Below are 18,946 nucleotides of genomic sequence, written 5' to 3'. Positions count from 1 at the left end.
AAGATAAAATAATAATTCAGAGTTACCAAGTCATAAATTATAACCAGTCCATACAACTTACAAAAACAAAAGATTGATTACTAAGAGTAGAAATTTCACCATACTAAAAGCATGGTATTTATTATTCAAGGCAAAACATTTATATAACATATCTAAGTAAGAACATAATAAAAATTAATTTTATTTTTTACACAGCAACTTGACCATTGAGAAGGGAAAGGCAACTAAAAAATACTGCTGGATCTACTCTGGTCCACCTCTCTGAAAATAGAAAGAAATAATGAATAAAAGGGCCATAAGCAATGGGTTTCTATCCTCAGATTTCGAGAGAAACTGAACTGTTCTGTGCAGCTTTTGTGATGTTTCTGAAACCATTTTCAAACTAGGTCAAGATATCAAAGTGTTCTGAGCGAGTTTTATTAAGACTGGAACAAAAAATGTGACTTACTAGTATAGTGTTCACAATGTTTCATTTTGATCCTATAAGGAAACACATACACATGCACACACAGCCAGTAACCCCCAAATTTTAACCAGGTGAATAATTTATCATGGTAGAGGACAAAAATACAAGAAACTTCATAATATACATGTAAAGAAAAACAAGTTACCCTCACAGTGGGACCACCATAAAAATGTTGCATACAAATACCAAACCTAAGGCCTTGTGGTTTCAGAGATTTTTAACTTTTCTTTACACACATAAAGGGAACTAGTTTCCCTCGGGACAGGGGCAATTTTACTCCAGCTATATCAAACATGATGTAATGTTGCATACCAAATACCAGCCTTTGTGCATTAAGATTTTAAAGGAAACTGATTTATAGGATGTGGTAATAATTATAATCCATGGTCTATATCTAATTATGCAACCCATATAAAACATGGATCCCTTACAATCAAGAGCCTTATTCAATACCAACTGGTGTAATTTTTCCTTGCAATAAACTTTAATTATAAACTAACAGTCACAATTACAATGGCCTTATGCAGCTGCTGGCAAAACATACAAGAGGGCCAAGATGGCCCTAGTTTGCTCACCTGAGAGGAGTCGGTTCATGCAATCTTTACCAAATGTCAAACTTGACCTAGATATTGTCCAGACAAACATCCTGGTCAAGTTTCATCATTATTAAAACAAAACTCTGGCGTATGGAGTGTTATTGTTTTTGCAAGATTTGACCTTGTTACCTATATATTTGAGTTGACCCCCTTTACCAAACATCAAACTTAATTGCTTATAAAAATTAATATTATGACCAAGATTCATAAAATCTGAAACAAAATTGTGACCTCTAAAGTGTTTACAAGGTTTTTGTATAATATAATGAAAATCTAAGGGCAATAATTATGGCATTAATTACGTGATTTTGCTCATTATCAAACTTGACCGAGATCTTTCAGCAACTTTGATAAAGAATGCTTAAGAAATGTGAATGCTAGTGTTTACAAACCAAATGTGGACAGACGGACGGCGGACAAAGACCAATCCTAAAACCTTACCTGAGCAATCAGGTGAGCTAAAAAGTTTGTTTCACCAATCTGAGCAATTTTCCAACTTGTCAGAGAAATCAATAAAACCAATGCATAGACTGAGTTTCACGATGATTAGGCAAAAAATGTGACTTCTATAGTGTTCGATCACAAGGTTTCTCTCTAGTCACATAAGGAAAACTGCCCCACCCCCTTGCGGCCATGTTTTTTTACCGATCGGGACCATTTGCGAACTCATTTGAGATATATATAAAACCAATCTTTTCACCAAGTTTCATGATGATTGGGCAAATAATGTGACTTCTAGAGTGTTCACAAGCTTTTTTTTTACTATATAACAAGGGCTGTTTGTAAAACATGCAAGCCCCCCATATAGGCTCTCAGTTGTAGTGACAGCCATTTTGTAAATAAGTTTTTTGTCACTGTGACCTTGACCTTTGACCTAGTGACCTGAAAATCAATAGGGGTCATCTGTGAGTCATGATCAATGTGCCTATGAAGTTTCATGATCCTAGCCATAAGCTTTCTTGAGTTATCATCAGGAAACCATTTTACTATTTCGGGTCACCGTGACCTTGACCTTTGATCTAGTGACCTCAAAATCAATAGGGGTCATCTGCGAGTCATGATCAATGTACCAATCAAGTTTCATGATCCTAGGCATAAGCGTTCTGGAGTTATCATCCGGAAACCATTTTACTATTTCGGGTCACCGTGACCTTGACCTAGTGACCTGAAAATCAATAGGGGTCATCTGCTAGTCATGATCAATTCAATCTACCTATCAGGATTCATGATCCTAGGCATAAGTGTTCTTGAGTTATCATCCGGAAACCATTTTACTATTTCGGGTCACCTTGACCTTTGACCTTGTGACCTGAAAATCAATAGGGGTCATCTGCTAGTCATGATCAATCTACCTATCAAGTTTCATGATCCTAGGCATAAGCGTTCTTGAATTATCATCCGGAAACCATTTTAATATTTAGGGTCACAGTGACCTTGACCTTTGACCTAGTTACCTCAAAATCAATAGGGGTCATCTGCGAGTCATGGTCAATCCACCTATCAAGTTTCATGATCCTAGGCATAAGCGTTCTTGAGTTATCATCCGGAAACCATTTTACTATTTCGGTTCACCGTGACCTTGACCTTTGACCTAGTGACCTGAAAATCAATATGGGTCATCTGCGAGTCATGATCATTGTACCGATGAAGTTTCATGATCCTAGGCATAAGCATTCTTGAGTTATCATCTAGAAACCATTTTACTATTTCGGTTCACCGGGACCTTGACCTTTGACCTAGTGACCTGAAAATCAATAGGGGTTACTAGTATCTGCGAGTCATGATCAATGTTTCTATGAAGTTTCATGATCCTAGGCATAAGTGTTCTTGAGTTATCATCCGGAAACCATTTTACTATTTCAGGTCATCGTGACCTTGACCTTTGACCTAGTGACCTGAAAATCAATAGGAGTCATGATCAATGTACCTATGAAGTTTCATGATCCTTGGCATAAGCGCTCTTGAGTTATCATCCGGAAACCATCTGGTGGACGGACGGACCGACATGAGCAAAACAATATACCCCCACTTCTTTGAAAGGGGGGGGGGGGCATAATAAGAAATCTGCCCCCCTCCCAGCAGCCATGTTATTCAACTGACCGGAACCATTTTTGAACTCAACTCTCGTATCAAGGAAACAAATGTTCTGACCAAATTTCATGAAAATTGGGCCAAAATGTGACTTCTACTGTGTTCACATGTTTTCACTATAAACATAGAGAAAAATGCCCCGCCCACTGGTGGCCATGTTTTTTCACCAATCCCGACCATTTTCAAACTCGTCTGAGATATCAATAAAACCAATGTTTTGACCAACTTTCATGATGATTGGGCAAAATTGTGACTTCTAGAGTGTTTTCAAGGTTTCTCTATAGCCAAATAGGGAAAACTGCCACTATATACATATAGAGAAAAATGCCCCGCCCACTGGCGGCCATGTTTTTTGGCGGCCATGTTTTTCAACGGACCCAAACCACTTTTGAACTCAACCAACTTATCATTAAGGCAAACATTTTGACAAAATTACATGAAGATTGGGCATGAAATGTGACTTCTACAGTGTTTACAAGTTTTTTCTTTTTTTTGGACCTAGTGACCTAGTTTTTGACCCGACACAACCCAGTCTAACTCGACCGAGATTTCATTGGGACAAAGCTTCTAACCAAGTTTCATAAAGATCAGACAAGAAATGTGGCCTCTAGAGTGTTTACGAACTAATGTTAACGGACGGACGATGGACAAATCCCAGTCACAAAAGCTCACCTGAGCAATCAGGTGAGCTAATAAAATCACTGCATATTAATTTCCTTCATTTGACGATGCTTAATTAAGCAATATATTGCGCAAAATGTTAACACACACACCCTAAATTTAAGTGATTTCACACAATACAACTATACAATTTGAGGGGACCTCTTAAATTTGATATTGATGCAAAACATTCAAGATGACAATAAAAACATGGCAAATACTAACTAAATCCGAACTAAGCAGTCATACCTCTATATATTCCATTTCTTCTTTGGAGATTTTCTTGCGCTGATATCGGGAAGGAATCTTTTCTGAGGCTGATGAAGTGACCACAGGTTTAACAGGAGCTGGTGATGGTGTGATAGCTGGCACATGGGAAACCGAGTCTGCAACTGAATACATACATGTAGCTTACCTTTGGTATAAAAAAACACAATTTTAAAATGGGATATAAATGTTATTACCATGAATACAGACACATATTGAATCATGTATATTTCCCCTGTTCACTCATACATTTGTATATTTGTATAGAAGCGATAATAACTATAACTTGTAGTGACTAACATCTCATGAACAAATGTAAATTATGTAATTATATGAAACAAGTTGTAACAACCCAAAAATGGACCCCTGGACGTTGACAGTTTTTAAACCAGGTGTTTTAGGGGGGGGTTTATTAGTAGAGAACCACGTTATATACCAAATATTTATCATTTGCACCTAGTCACTTGTGGTTTCAGAGGCAAAGATTTTCAAGTTATTTTCTATATAAGTCTATATAAATAATTTGAACCCTTGGTTGTGGCCAGTTTCTAAACCATTTATTTGATGAAAATAAGTACAGGGTCCATGAACAGTGTACAAAATATAACACATTTGGATGTTGTATTTTCAGAGATGTTTATTTTTGCTAGTAAGTCTGAAGTAACAATAATAATGTGAGAGAAATTCTAAGTAAAACAAAAAACATTGAAAACCATGGATGCTCCCCTATGTTCGCTATGAGAAACTGAAATCAAAGTGTGACCTTGAGAAAATCTATTATTAGCCTTGGTGACCTTGACCTTGACCCCAGTGACCTCAAACCTCATCAAAAGGTAGAGGTCCATGCAAGGTACCTACATGCCAAATATGTAAGAGATTGGTAAAATATTGAAGGCGCTATAAGAAACTGTAACAAGGGCTGTTTGTAAAACATGCAATGCCCCCCATATGGGCTCTCAGTTATAGTGACAGCGATTTTGTAAATATGTTTTTTGTCACTGTGACCTTGACCTTTGACCTAGTGACCTGAAAATCAATAGGGGGCATATGCCAGTCATGATCAATCTACCTATACACCTATCAATGTACCTATGAAGTTTCATGATCCTAGGCATAAGCGTTCTTGAGTTATCATCCAGAAACCATTTTTTCACCGATCTGGACCACTTTCTTACTCGTCCGAGATATCAATAAAACAAATGTTTTGACTAACTTTCATGATGATTGGGCAAAAATTGTGACTTCTAGAGTGTTTACAAGGTTTCTCTATAGCCAAATAAGGAAAACTGCCCGGCCCACTGGCGGCCATGTTTTTCAACGGATAGGAACCACTTTTGAACTCAACCAAGATATCATTAAGACAAACATTTTGACAAAGTTACATGTACATGAAGATTGGGCATGAAATGTGACTTCTACAGTGTTTACAAGGATTTCCTTTTTGACCTAGTGACCTAGTTTTTGACCCAGCACAACCCAGTTTCAAACTCGGCCGAGATTTCATTGGGACAAAGCTTCTGACCAAGTTTCATGAAGATGGGACAATAAATGAGGCCTCTAGAGTGTTTACGAGCAAGTGTTAACGGATGGACATACGACGGACAAAGACCGGTAACAAAAGCTCACCTAAGCACTCAGGTGAGCTAAAAAAGTCTGATTATTGAAAATATGAGTTCATATTACAAGCATATATGCCTCTTTCACAAGAAATTGAAACTATATTTAAACTAGAGCTTTGTCACAGACGTGACTTTTACCCCCACGTGCCGCATTGACACAGACTATTTCGCATGCTGTCTTCACAAAACAAGAGAATCAAATTTATGGCGATTTTTATGAATTATAATGCCATTATCATTTATGGCCATTTCGACCTATGAACTGTTGAATTCTTTCCCATGACATGCCGTCCAAATTTATGGCCATTTTTTTTACTTTTGAACTCCAAGTGTGACCTGGACCTTGGAGCTATCGACATAATTCTTTCGCATGACACATTGTCCAATGATTGTGAACAAATGTACCAGGTATTTTTAAAATCTCACAATAAATGACATAGTTATGACCAGGAAAAGATCATTTATGGCCATTTTTTACCTTTGAACTCACCGTGTGACCTTGACCTTACAGATATCGACGTAATTCTTTCGTGCCACACACCGTCCAATAATGGTGAACAAATGTGCCAAATGATTATAAAATCTCACAATGAACAACATAGTTATTGCCCAGACAAGCTCATTTATTGCCATTTTTAATCTTTGAACTCAAAGTGACACACTGTCCCATTATGGTGAACAAATTTGCCAAATGATTTTAAAATCTCACAATAAATGATAAAGTTATGGGCCGGACAAGCATTTTACCCTTGAACTCCAAGTGTGACCTTGACCTTGGAGATATCGACATACTTTTTTCACGCGACACACTGTCCCATGATGGTTAACAAATGTACCAAGTTATTTTAAAATCTAACGATAAATGACACAGTTATGGTCCGGACAAACTTTCGGTTTAAAGCGGGTATATACGATTTTTTATATGTGTTAAATTGTAATATATTGATAAAATATGTTACAATAACACAAAATAGGCAAGAACAATTATACATTAAAGCCGAATTTCATAAAATGCAGCAAAGACAAATTAGCGCCCCCAGCCGATTGTGACGTACATATTTTCCTACAATAACCGTAGCATTCGTCTTTGTATTAGGATCGGAGTTAGTGTTCGTGTGTCGTATGAATAGATATCATTGCAGGAATTCAAATAAACCGTTAAACTAAGTTAAGATTAACATCGTACATGTATGGTATACATGCTGGCGAATTCGGCTGTACAACCGTTTTCAATTTCAGAATTAAATATCTGGCTTATTTTGCATTTTTCGACACATGATCTTCTTAACTTTTATTTTAATTTATATTGAAATATATATATAATAAGTTTTTTACACATTTTATATAAATTCATAAATATTTGACAAAATCGTATATACCCGCTTTAAAACACACTAAGTGACCCCGTGAACTAGTTTTTGACCCGGCATGACCCATATTCAAACTTGACCTATACATCATCAAGATACAACATGTGACCAAGTTTGGATGAAATTTCGGGACAGACCAACAGACCGACAAAGTAACTCCTATATAGCCCCCATTACCAATGGTAAAAAATGTGGGAAAAAATTACCTCTGACCTTGAAGGATGACCTTGACCTTTCACCACTCAAATGTACAGCTACATGATATACACATGCATGCCAAATATCAAGTTGCTATCTTCAATATTGCAAAAGTTATGACCAAGGTTAAAGTTTTGGGACATACAGACGCACACAATGACAGATAGGCAAAAAAAAATATACGCCCAATCATTCGATCAGGACTCATAAAAAAATGTCTGTTTCACACTTACTCTAAAATACTACAATTCTTATGAGTACCATACGGTTCTTTTGTCATCATTTTTGTTTTAAGTAATTCTTAGCAAAAGCATATAAAACATGATTATATAGAATATAAACTGTATAATAAACATAATAAATAATGCATTCATACGTTTATGAGTTCCACTTGTTGTCAAAGCTTCCGTTGACCGTACTGGGAATTTGATTGATGGAACATGTGGCTTGACAGCCTGAAATAAATAAAAGTAATAACAAGATTTGTAACATAACATACATGGATGATCCTACAATACATTTGTAGGCAGATCACATAAGGGTCGTCCCAAAGTACATTTTTAGCTAACTTGAGCACCAGGTGCTCAAGGTAAGCTATTGTAATCATCCTGAGTCTGGCATCGTGCGTTGACAGTTGTACAGTGTGAATTGACTTGTCAACTTTTAAAGCTCAAGGACACATTTTGCATCCAATATTTATAAAACTTTGAAAGAATGTTTATCTGACCAATATCACCAAACTTGGTAACCAGGTATAAGCCTAGCAACTCATTGTTACCACTCTAGAAACCACATTTATGACTTTATGACTCAATCTTGATGAAACTTGGTCAAAATGTATATTTAGACAATATCTAGGCTGAGTTGGAATCTGGATCACGGTTCACCAGGTCAAATTTTAGAAGAACCTTGTAACCAATCTAAAATCTTAATGAAACTCTGTTAGAATATTTAACTTATTTACAAAAATGCCAAATCCTTCTTCCAATCAATCACACAGATGGACAAACCAGCTATATTGACAAAGGTAGCTGTGCGCTGCAGGTCTTCCAGGCTGCAATAGAGCTTCCCTTGCATCATGGTCTCCACTGCTTAGATCTGGCACCTGAGGCTGTCATGACATGTAGTGTGCAGGACTGCAGAAACTGTTCTGTCTGCCAATCCTGAACTAAGTGAACATGTGCTGCATCATCCAGTTGTGGCCTGTCAGCAGCCTGAATATAAGGACCGACTGACCTGCTCAGATCTTGAGAGCATGTGGTAGAGGTCGCTTCTGTTGCATTGTGGATACTGATGGAGTCAATCGGCAGATTGTTTTGCCTCGGTGGTGGTCTTGGCTTCTTTGAAGATTGTTGACTTGTCATTCTGCTCGTTTAACCGTCTTTTACCAAAGTGTCTGATGCTTTATTGCCAAGCATTTTGTTAGAAAGGACCCATTGTAGCATGAATGTGTGGGCTCTGCATTTGGAAGGACAAGGAAGTGTCACGTGCATGCAGGACTTACTCTGCAAACCTGAAAAACTTAAAGTTGTTGGAGGAAAGTGGACTGAACCAGTTTTGAGCTATTTCTGCAGCCTTGAAGTTGACGGAATAGAGGCCGGTAGCAAAGAAGGATTTTTCTCCACCTCCTTGGTGCCTGGTGTACATCCTGGCTCCTTCTCTTCTGACAGCCTGGTCAGCAGACCTTTCAGTGAAAACATGAGTCCAGTTAAGTTGTGGGTTGTATTCCATGCCCATGGAGATGGACTTCTTTTCAATATTGATTCGCTCTGAGAGACTTTCTTGCCAATGCCAGGAATACTGCTGTGAATCAGGGTCCAGACTGAGGTTTAAGCATCATTCCAGTCTGGATTTTCAAAGTATTTGCTGATATCTTGCAGGACATGATCCATGACATCTTGGCCAAAACCCTTGTGTGGTGGATAAAGCTTCCTTTCTTCAGTTTTCCTTTTTTTGGTTGGCTCATGACGCCATGTCTTTCACAGGATGAATTTGCAGCCTTTTGTACTTTGTGTCCTGGGTGAGGAGTTTGCTGCCCCTTCTGTATTTCTTTGGCTCAATGCCCGTGATGGTTTTCAGTTCTTGAATAGGCTGTAACCACATGAGCTACTATACGTTGACTTTTAACGTATCCGAAATGGTACATCCGAAAAAGTTTCTACCTAATCCAATTGCGTACATTAACTCGTTATAAACGCATGGTCTTCGCGTGTTTCAATCATTAATGTATTCATTAAGTCTTCTTTTTATTCACTAATACACAATGTTTTAGAAAAATGCACAATTGTCCAAAACTCACCTGCAGTGTCCTTGCCAATGCAGACATTTTCATTTTTAGAACTTTCATGTATTTATCTAAATCCCGTACTTTTGAAAAACCATCACAACCGAGAGACGTAGAGATTACACTCAGCTAGATAGTTTCTTTACCTCTACGTTTGGCAAGTAACTTCGATCAACATAGAAATAAGTGCTTCACAGAGAACTGTCGTGGCTATCTGGTTATTTATTGTTAGGCTAATAATGCTCATTATGTTATTGGCAAGGCGCTCAACAAACTATTTTAAGTGTGATGATTTTGTATGGCCATAATTAGTAAACTCTCGAGAGATAAAATTATGTTAGGAGTCTAAAACTAAAATACAATGAACTTATCAAGAGCAAAAACTCGAACAGTTATTGAGATTTAATACACATGTAGAGTTATTTGATGTTTGTGCACATCATTTTTTAAACAAAAGGTCAAAACTCTGAAGAAACATCTGAAAACTGATGTATGTACAGTGTTCTCCAGAAGCATCGGCAGACGGCGATTTCACTGGTTACTAACAATATTGGCACAGGTTACTTGTCCCCAAGTTCAAAACAGCGCAAAAACCACCTGTTTTAGTTTTTAGACGCTGGCTACTTTGAAAATATAACTGGTGTAATGTTCTATTGTTCTTAATGTTAAGTATGTATGTAGTTGCCTAGACCCATAAAGGGATAAGTTTATACAAAGCCCAAAAGGGATAGGTTTTTAACACGTTTATTCGCTATGATTATCTAAGAGGAACTACTAACGAAACAAGCATATGAAAAACAGCAAGCAATCTTATTTGCTGAGTCTGACAGTAGGCGTTGCCAGACCACTGATCATTACAACTGGCTACTCAAATTTTTATGGAGAACAGTGTATTTATACAATACATATTGTATTTGAGTATAAACAAGCCTGAACAGATAACATAAAATATGTAGGTAGTACACACATCTTTATTGAAAAAATATTTTCCTCTTTAGTCGACTCTCTGTTTGCGTGCAATACTTCCACAATGGTAAAGGGTCTGTGTATTTCGAAGTTCATGAGGTCCTTGCAATCCTGAATCTGCATTATTTGAGGACACTTCTACCTAGACTAAATGAAGTTGGGAGGAATAAGAATTATATCCGCAATTTCCAGCACTTTATTTTTTTGACTGAAATATATTTCTAATCTTAATTTGTGACACATGTCACCCTATGATGACCACCAACAAAAGTCTTATGCTCCCGGGAACGGGTATTGAACCCGGGTCACCTATAGTTGCGAATCGCGTGTACCAAACTCTGCGCTGACCGGACAGCCTCATACCTGCAAAGCCGTCAGTCGGCAACCTTAATAAGCTGAAATATATTTCTTGTGTAGACAAGCTGCATCTATTGTGACTGGTACTCGCTGCCTGTGATAAATTTATTTACTACTGGTCTGAATCTGGGTGATACGTTGAAGTTACCAGGTTTGGCTCATATTTTACGGGGAATGCGCAGAACAAATCTCCCACTTTTGCCCTTATTGTACCATTACAACACCCTGCAGATGTTAAGTTAACAGGGCTGTCAGCAAGTTTATTCAGGGACATATACAAAATTTGTTTGTATTCGTCCCTGGTTTATTCCAGGCAAGAATGGTTTCGTGGAAAGAAATAGTATACTGATTTTAATGCAATGTTTTCACAAAATATTTTTGCAATATTTACACTACGATTATAACAGTCACACATTAACATAGGTAAAACGACGTATCATGGATTTTACTTTTTATTTCAGTATTTAAAAAAAACATGTAGTTTTACAAATGTTTTCATGCACTTGGTTTTTATTTTTGTTTCAATATTTTACTTCACGGGTTATATGTCTCTGTGTAAGAGGTGTTAAAAGTGTTATATAAAACGAGCACTAATTGAAATGGTCAAACATTAATCAATTGAAGTTAATTAGCATGATAATTAATCAGTATTACTTTATTTTGTGTCACACAGAAGTCGTATGCTTCTTTCGCGAACGTTTTCACTTTCTTTGATAGGGTTTTAAATGGTTTCCGTATTAATAGTGTTCACATAGGTTAAGACATGTCCGCGGGTATGTTCCCACACAGCCCCCAAAAATTGTGAAGCATTTCCCAAGCATGTAATAGCAGTCTGAAATAACGTTAAAACTAATATTTATTCTCATCAGCTATGGGATTGTGTGAAGCGCCATCAAATGGTATTTTCCACTCCAAGGTCTAAAACACTGCGTTGTTGACCAACAGTTTATTATATAATAAATAACTACTTTGATTAAAATATTTAAAAGGTCCTCGTGTAAGTCTTATTCTGAATAGCGTTTTTATCGTGAAGTATAAAATTGCCACTTGTGTTCATCATTCTATGAGAATATTATGTTTTAGTAAAACTTGGGATACGTTAATAGACGTAAATTAGAACGAGACCATTTACTTTACTTTAATTTTGTATTTGGGTTTTGTAAATAACTTCCCTATTGAGATATTGCAGGGAAAATAACAAACTTCAAGATGAATGTTATACTCGCAATAAAACAGTACATAAGTAAAATGATTGACGACAGTGGTCCAGGTATGAAGGTTCTTCTCATGGACAAGGAAACCGTAAGTCGTCATTCTCTCTTAAGTTACAAATGTGTGTCTCAGAAGCTTATGTGATATCGCGTCATCATTGCATTAACTCAAGTTAACTTAAGTTGATTAACTCAACATGTTCATATTCAATGTGAACATAGATGGAGGTATAATCATCATGTTGGTTTGCAAAAATTACCATGGTTTTAATAAAAAACATACTTGAAATTAATATCCGGTGGCAGCAAGTTGGAAAATTTAGGAATGAAAATTTTTTTTTATTAAATCGATCAACATCTCTTTCTTCAAACATTTAAATTAAAATTATTTTGGGCTGTTGTGATTAATGAAGTGTTCGTTTATCATGAGGATTATATTTTGAGGACATTACGGTTTTCTCCAAGGATTTATTTGATGGTGTCTCAAGTTGTTAATAACGAAGCATGTGCTTAGTGTGAGATCGATCAACATCTCTTTCTTAAAACATTTAAAATTAATTTGGTCCTTGTGATCTATGAAGTGTTCTTATATCATGAGGATTAATTTTTGAGCGTATTTCATTTTATCTGAGGAGATCTATGATGGCGTCTCAAGTTGTTAATAACAAAACATGTGCTCAGTGTGAGATTTCTTTTAAAGGGAAGAGTCCAAAGTGCTTTAATTGCAGTATTTGTAACTTTTGGTTCTGCCTGGAGTGTAGTCATGTGTCTAACAAGGTTTACGATGTTCTTAAGAGTGAGCCAAATGTTAAGAATCTGCCTTTCAATTGTGATGGATGTACTCGGGTTTTACCTAAAATAACTGAACTAGCTAAGGCTCTGCATTTACAGCAGCTTAAAATTGAGTCGTGTGAGAAAAAATACGAGGATCTGAAAAATACTCTACAAAGTGTTGTTGAAGAGCAAGTTGAGAAAGCCATCACTGAGTACAGAGAGTGCGAAGAGCGTAAGTTGAACATTATTATACACAATGTGCCAGAACCGAGAGCGGAAAGCACCGATAAGAAGGGGGACGATGAAATTTCTCTGAAAGAAATACTTCTTACAACCAAATGTGTTAGTCTGAAAATTTTTGATTTTGTACGCTTGGGAAGGCCATCGGACGGAAGGGATCGACTGATCAAGGTAACTCTTGGGAGTGTTTCAGACAAACACAGAGTTCTAGGGGGGACAAGGTATCTGAGGGCGAAGATAGGGCAAGTTTATGCTCACAGATGGAGCAAGATTTTCATAACCCCGGATCAGACTAAAGAAGAGAGAATAAAGAATATGAATCTCAAAAGGGAACTGGAGAAGCGAAAGTTGGAAGAGAAAAATCATGATTTAATTATTTTTAGAGGGGAAATAGTGGAAAGAAGATCAGATAGTCTTGTGAATAGCACAATGGCGACACCGGGCATTTCAGAGCCGGGTCGGCCATTTCGTCTATGATAAATTTAAAGAAACTGTAAATAGAGTTAGTGTTCCAGTTTCAAGTGTTCACCACAGTTCTTTCGTTGACAGTTTTTCAAGTTGTGTTAATCACAGTTCTTTCGTTGAAAGTTTTTCAAGTTGTGTTAATGACTCTTTGTCTGAAAACAATGAGATTTTAAACAGTAATCAGAGCAATGATTTGCAGTATAGGCATAAACAGTGTCAAGCTATTAACTCTAGTCTAATCACGTGTGATTTTAAATCAATAAGTGATCAGGAACCCTGTGATATTTACCGAAGTATTGATTCCACTATTGTCGCGAAAACAGTTTTAACAGAATCAATTGCAGAAAGATGTAAGTGCATGTATACTAATGCAGATCAGCTCCAAAACAAACTTGATGAATTGCGTTTGCAGTTGTCTATTGTGTCACCAGACTTTGTATTTGTTACAGAAGTGTTACCCAAGTATAATTTCGACAATATATCATGTTCTTCCACATTGTATCATATTGATGGTTACTCAGCTTTTCCTGGAACTGACCTTGGTAGAGGTGTCATTATTTATGCGAAAACAGAATTGAATGTTTCACCAAATACCACTCTTAATTCCTTTTATGGTGATGCTTCGTGGATTGACTGGATTAGTGATAGCAAAACAATAACATTAGGGTGTATATATCGGAGCCCCTCCAACACTAGAAACTGTGATGAAATTAACCATTTATTAAACATGGCAGTTGGACTCGCCGAGAATTTATTAATTACGGGAGACTTTAATATGAAGGACATTGATTGGGACACGTACACCACCACACATGGAGAGGATCATCATGAAAGCTTATTTATTGAGTGCTTAAGAGATAACTTTTTGTTTCAACATGTAAACCAATTCACAAGATGTAGAAATGATCAGAGCAAGAACATACTTGACCTAATTTTATCTAAAGATGAGAATGACATAGTGAACTTAGAATATCTACCATCCCTGGGATGCAGTGATCATGTAACATTACTATTTGACTTTTTATGTGATTTCAAAATAATATGTACTGGAGCTAGTTCCTATCAATACAGGAAATGTGATTTAATACGCTTTACGGAAGAGTGGGAAACAACAAACTGGCAGGAATATTTCCAACACAGCGATGCTAACAGCATGTGGGAGTCTTTTGTTTGCAAATTCAGAGCTAGTGTGGAAAAGTTTGTTCCAAAGTTTAAACCAAAATCAGGACACATGAAGAAACCGTTGTGGATGACACAGGATTCATTGAGATTTATTAAGGGGAAGCGTCATGCCTGGAATAAATATATGGCTACTAAAAGGACGGCAGACTTTGGAACATATAAAGTGGTGAGAAATGCGGCCAATGAATGTGTGAAGAAGAGTAAGAAAAACTATGAACGGACTATTTCGCTTAAAGCTAAAAGTGAACCGAAGCAATTTTGGCGGTATGTAAAAAGTAAAGTTAAGTCAAAAATTGGCGTTTCTAATTTGAAACGGGACGATGGGGGGTTTGTTGGATCGGACAATGAAAAGGCGGATGTTCTTAATGGGTTTTTTGCCTCTGTGTTTACAAAAGAAACTTTACATAATATACCTGATTTACCAGATAAAACTGTGGAAAATAATTTAAATGACATACATGTTTCTGAAGTGGAAGTCTTAAATTTGCTAAAGGATATTGATTCGTCTAAGTCCATGGGTCCGGATGAAATACATCCATATTTGCTTAAAAGTATGCCTGACGTTTTTGTCAAACCGCTTTCATTAATTTTCAAGAAGTCTCTGTCATCCGGAGAAGTTCCAAAAGGGTGGAAAGATGCAAGAATATCGCCAATTTTCAAGAAGGGTAACAAAACTGAGCCATGTAACTACAGACCAGTTAGTCTCACATCAGTAGTCTGCAAGATCCTTGAAAAAATAGTTAGAAAACATATCATGTATCATTTAAGTGTGAATAATTTATTATCAAATGATCAATACGGCTTTAGACCACATAGATCCTGTGCGTTACAGTTGCTACATGTTATGGAGGACTGGACAAAGTTCATCAAAGGAAGCGAAAGCTGGGACAGCATTTACTTAGACCTTGCGAAAGCTTTTGATAAAGTTGCGCATAGAAGACTCATAAGGAAGGTATCTGCGTATGGCATTAAGGGAAATGTTCTGGCCTGGATTGAGAACTTTCTGAGTCAGAGAAGACAGTGTGTGTCAATAAAGGGAAGTACATCTAGCTGGATAAGTGTAGAGAGTGGAGTTCCTCAGGGAAGTGTGCTTGGTCCAGTACTTTTTATAATATATGTTAACGATATCACCCACTCTGTGAGCTGTATTTCTAAAATATTTGCTGACGACACCAAGTTATATGCACCTGTGACGGACTCAGGCAGGCTGCAGGAGGATCTTGACTCTCTCAGCGAATGGGCACAAAAATGGGAACTTGCCTTCAACCTTGACAAATGCAAAGTTATACATTACGGAAACAATAACCCGAATCAACAGTATACTATGAATAATAAGCCTCTGCAGGCTGCAACTGAGGAATGTGATCTGGGAGTGCTCTTCGAAAGAGATCTAAAATTTAGTAAGCATATATCTACAAAGATAAATAAAGCAAACAGTATCCTAGCCTTAATAAAGAGATCTTTTGAGTTCATGGACAAATACTTATTTTTGAAATTATATACTGCCTTGGTGCGTCCGCATGTTGAGTTTGCAAATGTTATATGGTACCCATATTTAAAAAGGGCATTATTAGCATAGAAAAAGTTCAAAAAAGAGCCACAAAACTTGTACCGAATTTGAGGAATTCATCCTATGAGGAACGACTTAAAGAACTTAAATTACCATCACTTGCTCATCGCAGAATTCGTGGGGATGCCATTCAAACATTTAAAATAGTCAAAAATATAGATGATTGCGTTTTTGAGAACTTTTTCAATTATACATCATCAACTAGAGGACATAACCTAAAGCTTGAGAAACCAAAGTCCAGAACATCTTTTTGTCAAAATCAATTTTCCAGAAGAGTGATTAACATGTGGAATGACTTGCCTCAATGTGTAGTTGATGCCAAGAATGTATTAGAATTCAAGAGCAGGATTGATCTACATTGGAATGGGGACATAGTGTATAAGTTTTAGTGATCACAACTGTTGTTTGTCAAAAGGACATTCATTCTTTACCATACTTAAGGAACTATTTTTTACTGAATAAGGGCTATTTTTATTAGTTGTGAGAACACATACGGATACAGTACCATAAGACGTCGATAAGAAGAGGGGTTTAAAAAGGACTTGAGTCCTTACCACAGAGCCCAAAATCATCCTACAGGTATCCTACAGGTAAAATGTAAGATTTATACTTACATACCCCTTAGTCCATACCATCGACTTCCTGGAACCTTTGATAATTTTTGCTATGGCTGCTCTGGGAGTACATATGCACCCCTTAGTAAACACAATCGCAGTTTTGCGCACAGATTTCTTGCGCATCACTACACAGACGTCGTTCGTTACCAATTAAGAAAAGCGATGAACTTCAAAAACACATTAAATTTACCTGAATGGCAGCCTACAAACATAATCCTTTGCATGAAACCTAAGAAAGATGACGCAAAGGATAGTGGACCCAAGAAGATACTGGGTTTGAGTATACCAATTGTTTTTATTTTTCAGACTAGTATTGTATCAATGGTGTATGCTCAGTCAGAAATTCTTCAGAAGGAAGTTTACTTGTTTGAAAGGATTGAATCCACTGGCCGTGAGACAATGAAACATTTAAAGTGCATTTGTTTTCTGCGACCAACCAAAGAAAATGTGGACCTGTTAGCACAGGAGCTGCGAATGTCAAAATACGGCCAGTATTACATCTGTAAGTTGTGAAGTCCAGAACTGTACGCTATTGTGACTATGACTTTGGTCGATGTACAAACTATACAGTTTAGTTTAAAGCTATTTATTTCAGCTTGATTGCATTGAAAGTACCTACTTCTTATTTGAAACACTTTCGAGTCTGTTTCCTGGGCCAGTTCTTGGTGTCTTTGGAGGAAATCTAAAGAACGCTCCCACAGTGGGAATCAAACCTGTGACCTCCTGGTCGCTAGGCGGACACCATATCCATTACACCGTGACAAACTAAATATTGAGATTATCTCGTGTATAAAGCATAATTAAACAAAAAGAAAATACAAAGTTTAGTCATTATGAATCGTTATGGATTCATCTGTAACTGTTGCATTATTATAATGACTTCTTAAATTAAAGAAGACTCATTCTTTAACATAATAAAATGAAAATTTAGATTGTTTGCTGATTTCCTGCAGACTGGAGTAATGTGATCAGCAAGCAAGATGTGAAGACCCTGGCTGAGGCAGATGATCAGGAGGTGGTCAGGGAAGTACAGGTAGGTCGCACAGCGTTATATCTGGACATGTTTATCCAAATCGCAACCACATGTTGCAGATTGGTTTAAGCCCATTCTAGACTACACATATATAACTGTGCTGGGTTAAACCTGTTGATTTTTTTCACCACCACATGTCATGGTACTTTGCATGGTATCAACTTATAATTCCACTACACAACAACAAGAAACAATGTTGGGTCAAACCTATTGATCCACTACAATACTGCTCAACACAGTGTTGGGTTTGAACCGGTTAATCCATAATGTCACAGAATCTGTTTTAGCCTTTTTGTGCACAACACAACAACTTTACACTGTATTCGGCTTAAACCTATTTATCTACTACACCCCAACATGATGGTGCTGGGTTTGTAGCTATTTATCTAATACGTCCCACCACATGGAACTGTCCTGTGTTGAAACTTATTAATCTGTTACACCACCACATGACACTGTGTTTTTTTTTAAATATATATTTATCCACTGCACTACAACACGACACTGTGTGTTGGTTTACACCTGTTTATCCAATACACTACATCATGACACTGTGTGTTAGTGTTACACTTGTTTATCCAATACACAACAACATGACACTGTGTTTATATATTTATCCAATACACTACAACATGACACTGTGTATTGGTTTTACACCTGTTTATCAAATACACTACAAAACGACACTCTGTCTTGGTTTTACACCTGTTTATCTAATGCACTGCAACATGACACTATAGTTTTACAGTTTTTTATCCAATACACTACAACATGACAGTGTTTATATATTTATCCAATACACTACAACATGACACTGTGTTTGGTGTTTATATATTTATATATATTCATCCACTACACTACAACACAACACTGTGTCATGGTTTTAAACCTGTTTGTTTAACTGACTACAACACAACACTTTGTATTGGTTTAACACCAGTTTATCCAATACACTACATGGCACTGTGTTTGGTGTTTAT

General features: G+C 36.9%; 3 protein-coding genes across 4 annotated transcripts in view; 2 read left to right on the top strand and 1 right to left on the bottom strand.

Moving 5' to 3' along the window:
• Nucleotides 1–87: 87 nt before the first annotated feature.
• Nucleotides 88–9,677, bottom strand: LOC127878224 (alpha-ketoglutarate dehydrogenase component 4-like). Of its 2 annotated transcripts, none has more exons than XM_052424746.1 (4): nucleotides 9,567–9,677; nucleotides 7,644–7,722; nucleotides 4,063–4,199; nucleotides 88–261 (listed from the first exon to the last, which is right to left on the bottom strand). In XM_052424746.1, exons 1-4 carry the CDS (start codon nucleotides 9,612–9,614, stop codon nucleotides 244–246), a joined length of 282 nt encoding a protein of 93 aa, XP_052280706.1. In that variant the 5' UTR covers nucleotides 9,615–9,677; the 3' UTR covers nucleotides 88–243. The 2 variants fall into 2 exon arrangements, with proteins under 2 accessions (XP_052280706.1, XP_052280705.1); XM_052424745.1 differs by having other exon boundaries at nucleotides 4,063–4,205; nucleotides 9,567–9,660.
• A 2,332-nt stretch (nucleotides 9,678–12,009) lies between these two features.
• LOC127878212 (vacuolar protein sorting-associated protein 45-like) overlaps nucleotides 12,010–18,946 on the top strand; it is a 32,267-nt gene continuing 25,330 nt past the window's right edge. Inside the window, exons 1-3 of the mRNA XM_052424709.1 lie at nucleotides 12,010–12,176; nucleotides 17,240–17,435; nucleotides 17,887–17,966. Of these exons, the coding sequence (XP_052280669.1) occupies nucleotides 12,084–12,176; nucleotides 17,240–17,435; nucleotides 17,887–17,966 (369 nt within the window). The 5' untranslated portion in view covers nucleotides 12,010–12,083. The remainder of the gene's footprint in view (nucleotides 12,177–17,239; nucleotides 17,436–17,886; nucleotides 17,967–18,946) is intronic.
• On the top strand, nucleotides 13,222–15,629 carry LOC127878218 (uncharacterized). Its single transcript, XM_052424734.1, has 2 exons — nucleotides 13,222–15,010; nucleotides 15,342–15,629. The coding sequence occupies exons 1-2, from the start codon at nucleotides 13,923–13,925 to the stop codon at nucleotides 15,460–15,462; spliced, it is 1,209 nt and encodes a 402-aa protein (XP_052280694.1). The 5' UTR covers nucleotides 13,222–13,922; the 3' UTR covers nucleotides 15,463–15,629.

This window comes from Dreissena polymorpha, chromosome 4 (genome assembly GCF_020536995.1).
Source record: "Dreissena polymorpha isolate Duluth1 chromosome 4, UMN_Dpol_1.0, whole genome shotgun sequence".
In the NCBI taxonomy this organism is placed as follows: Eukaryota; Metazoa; Mollusca; class Bivalvia; order Myida; family Dreissenidae; genus Dreissena; species Dreissena polymorpha.
Note: the sequence above shows the minus strand (reverse complement) of the source record. Positions and strands in the feature narration are given on the sequence as shown.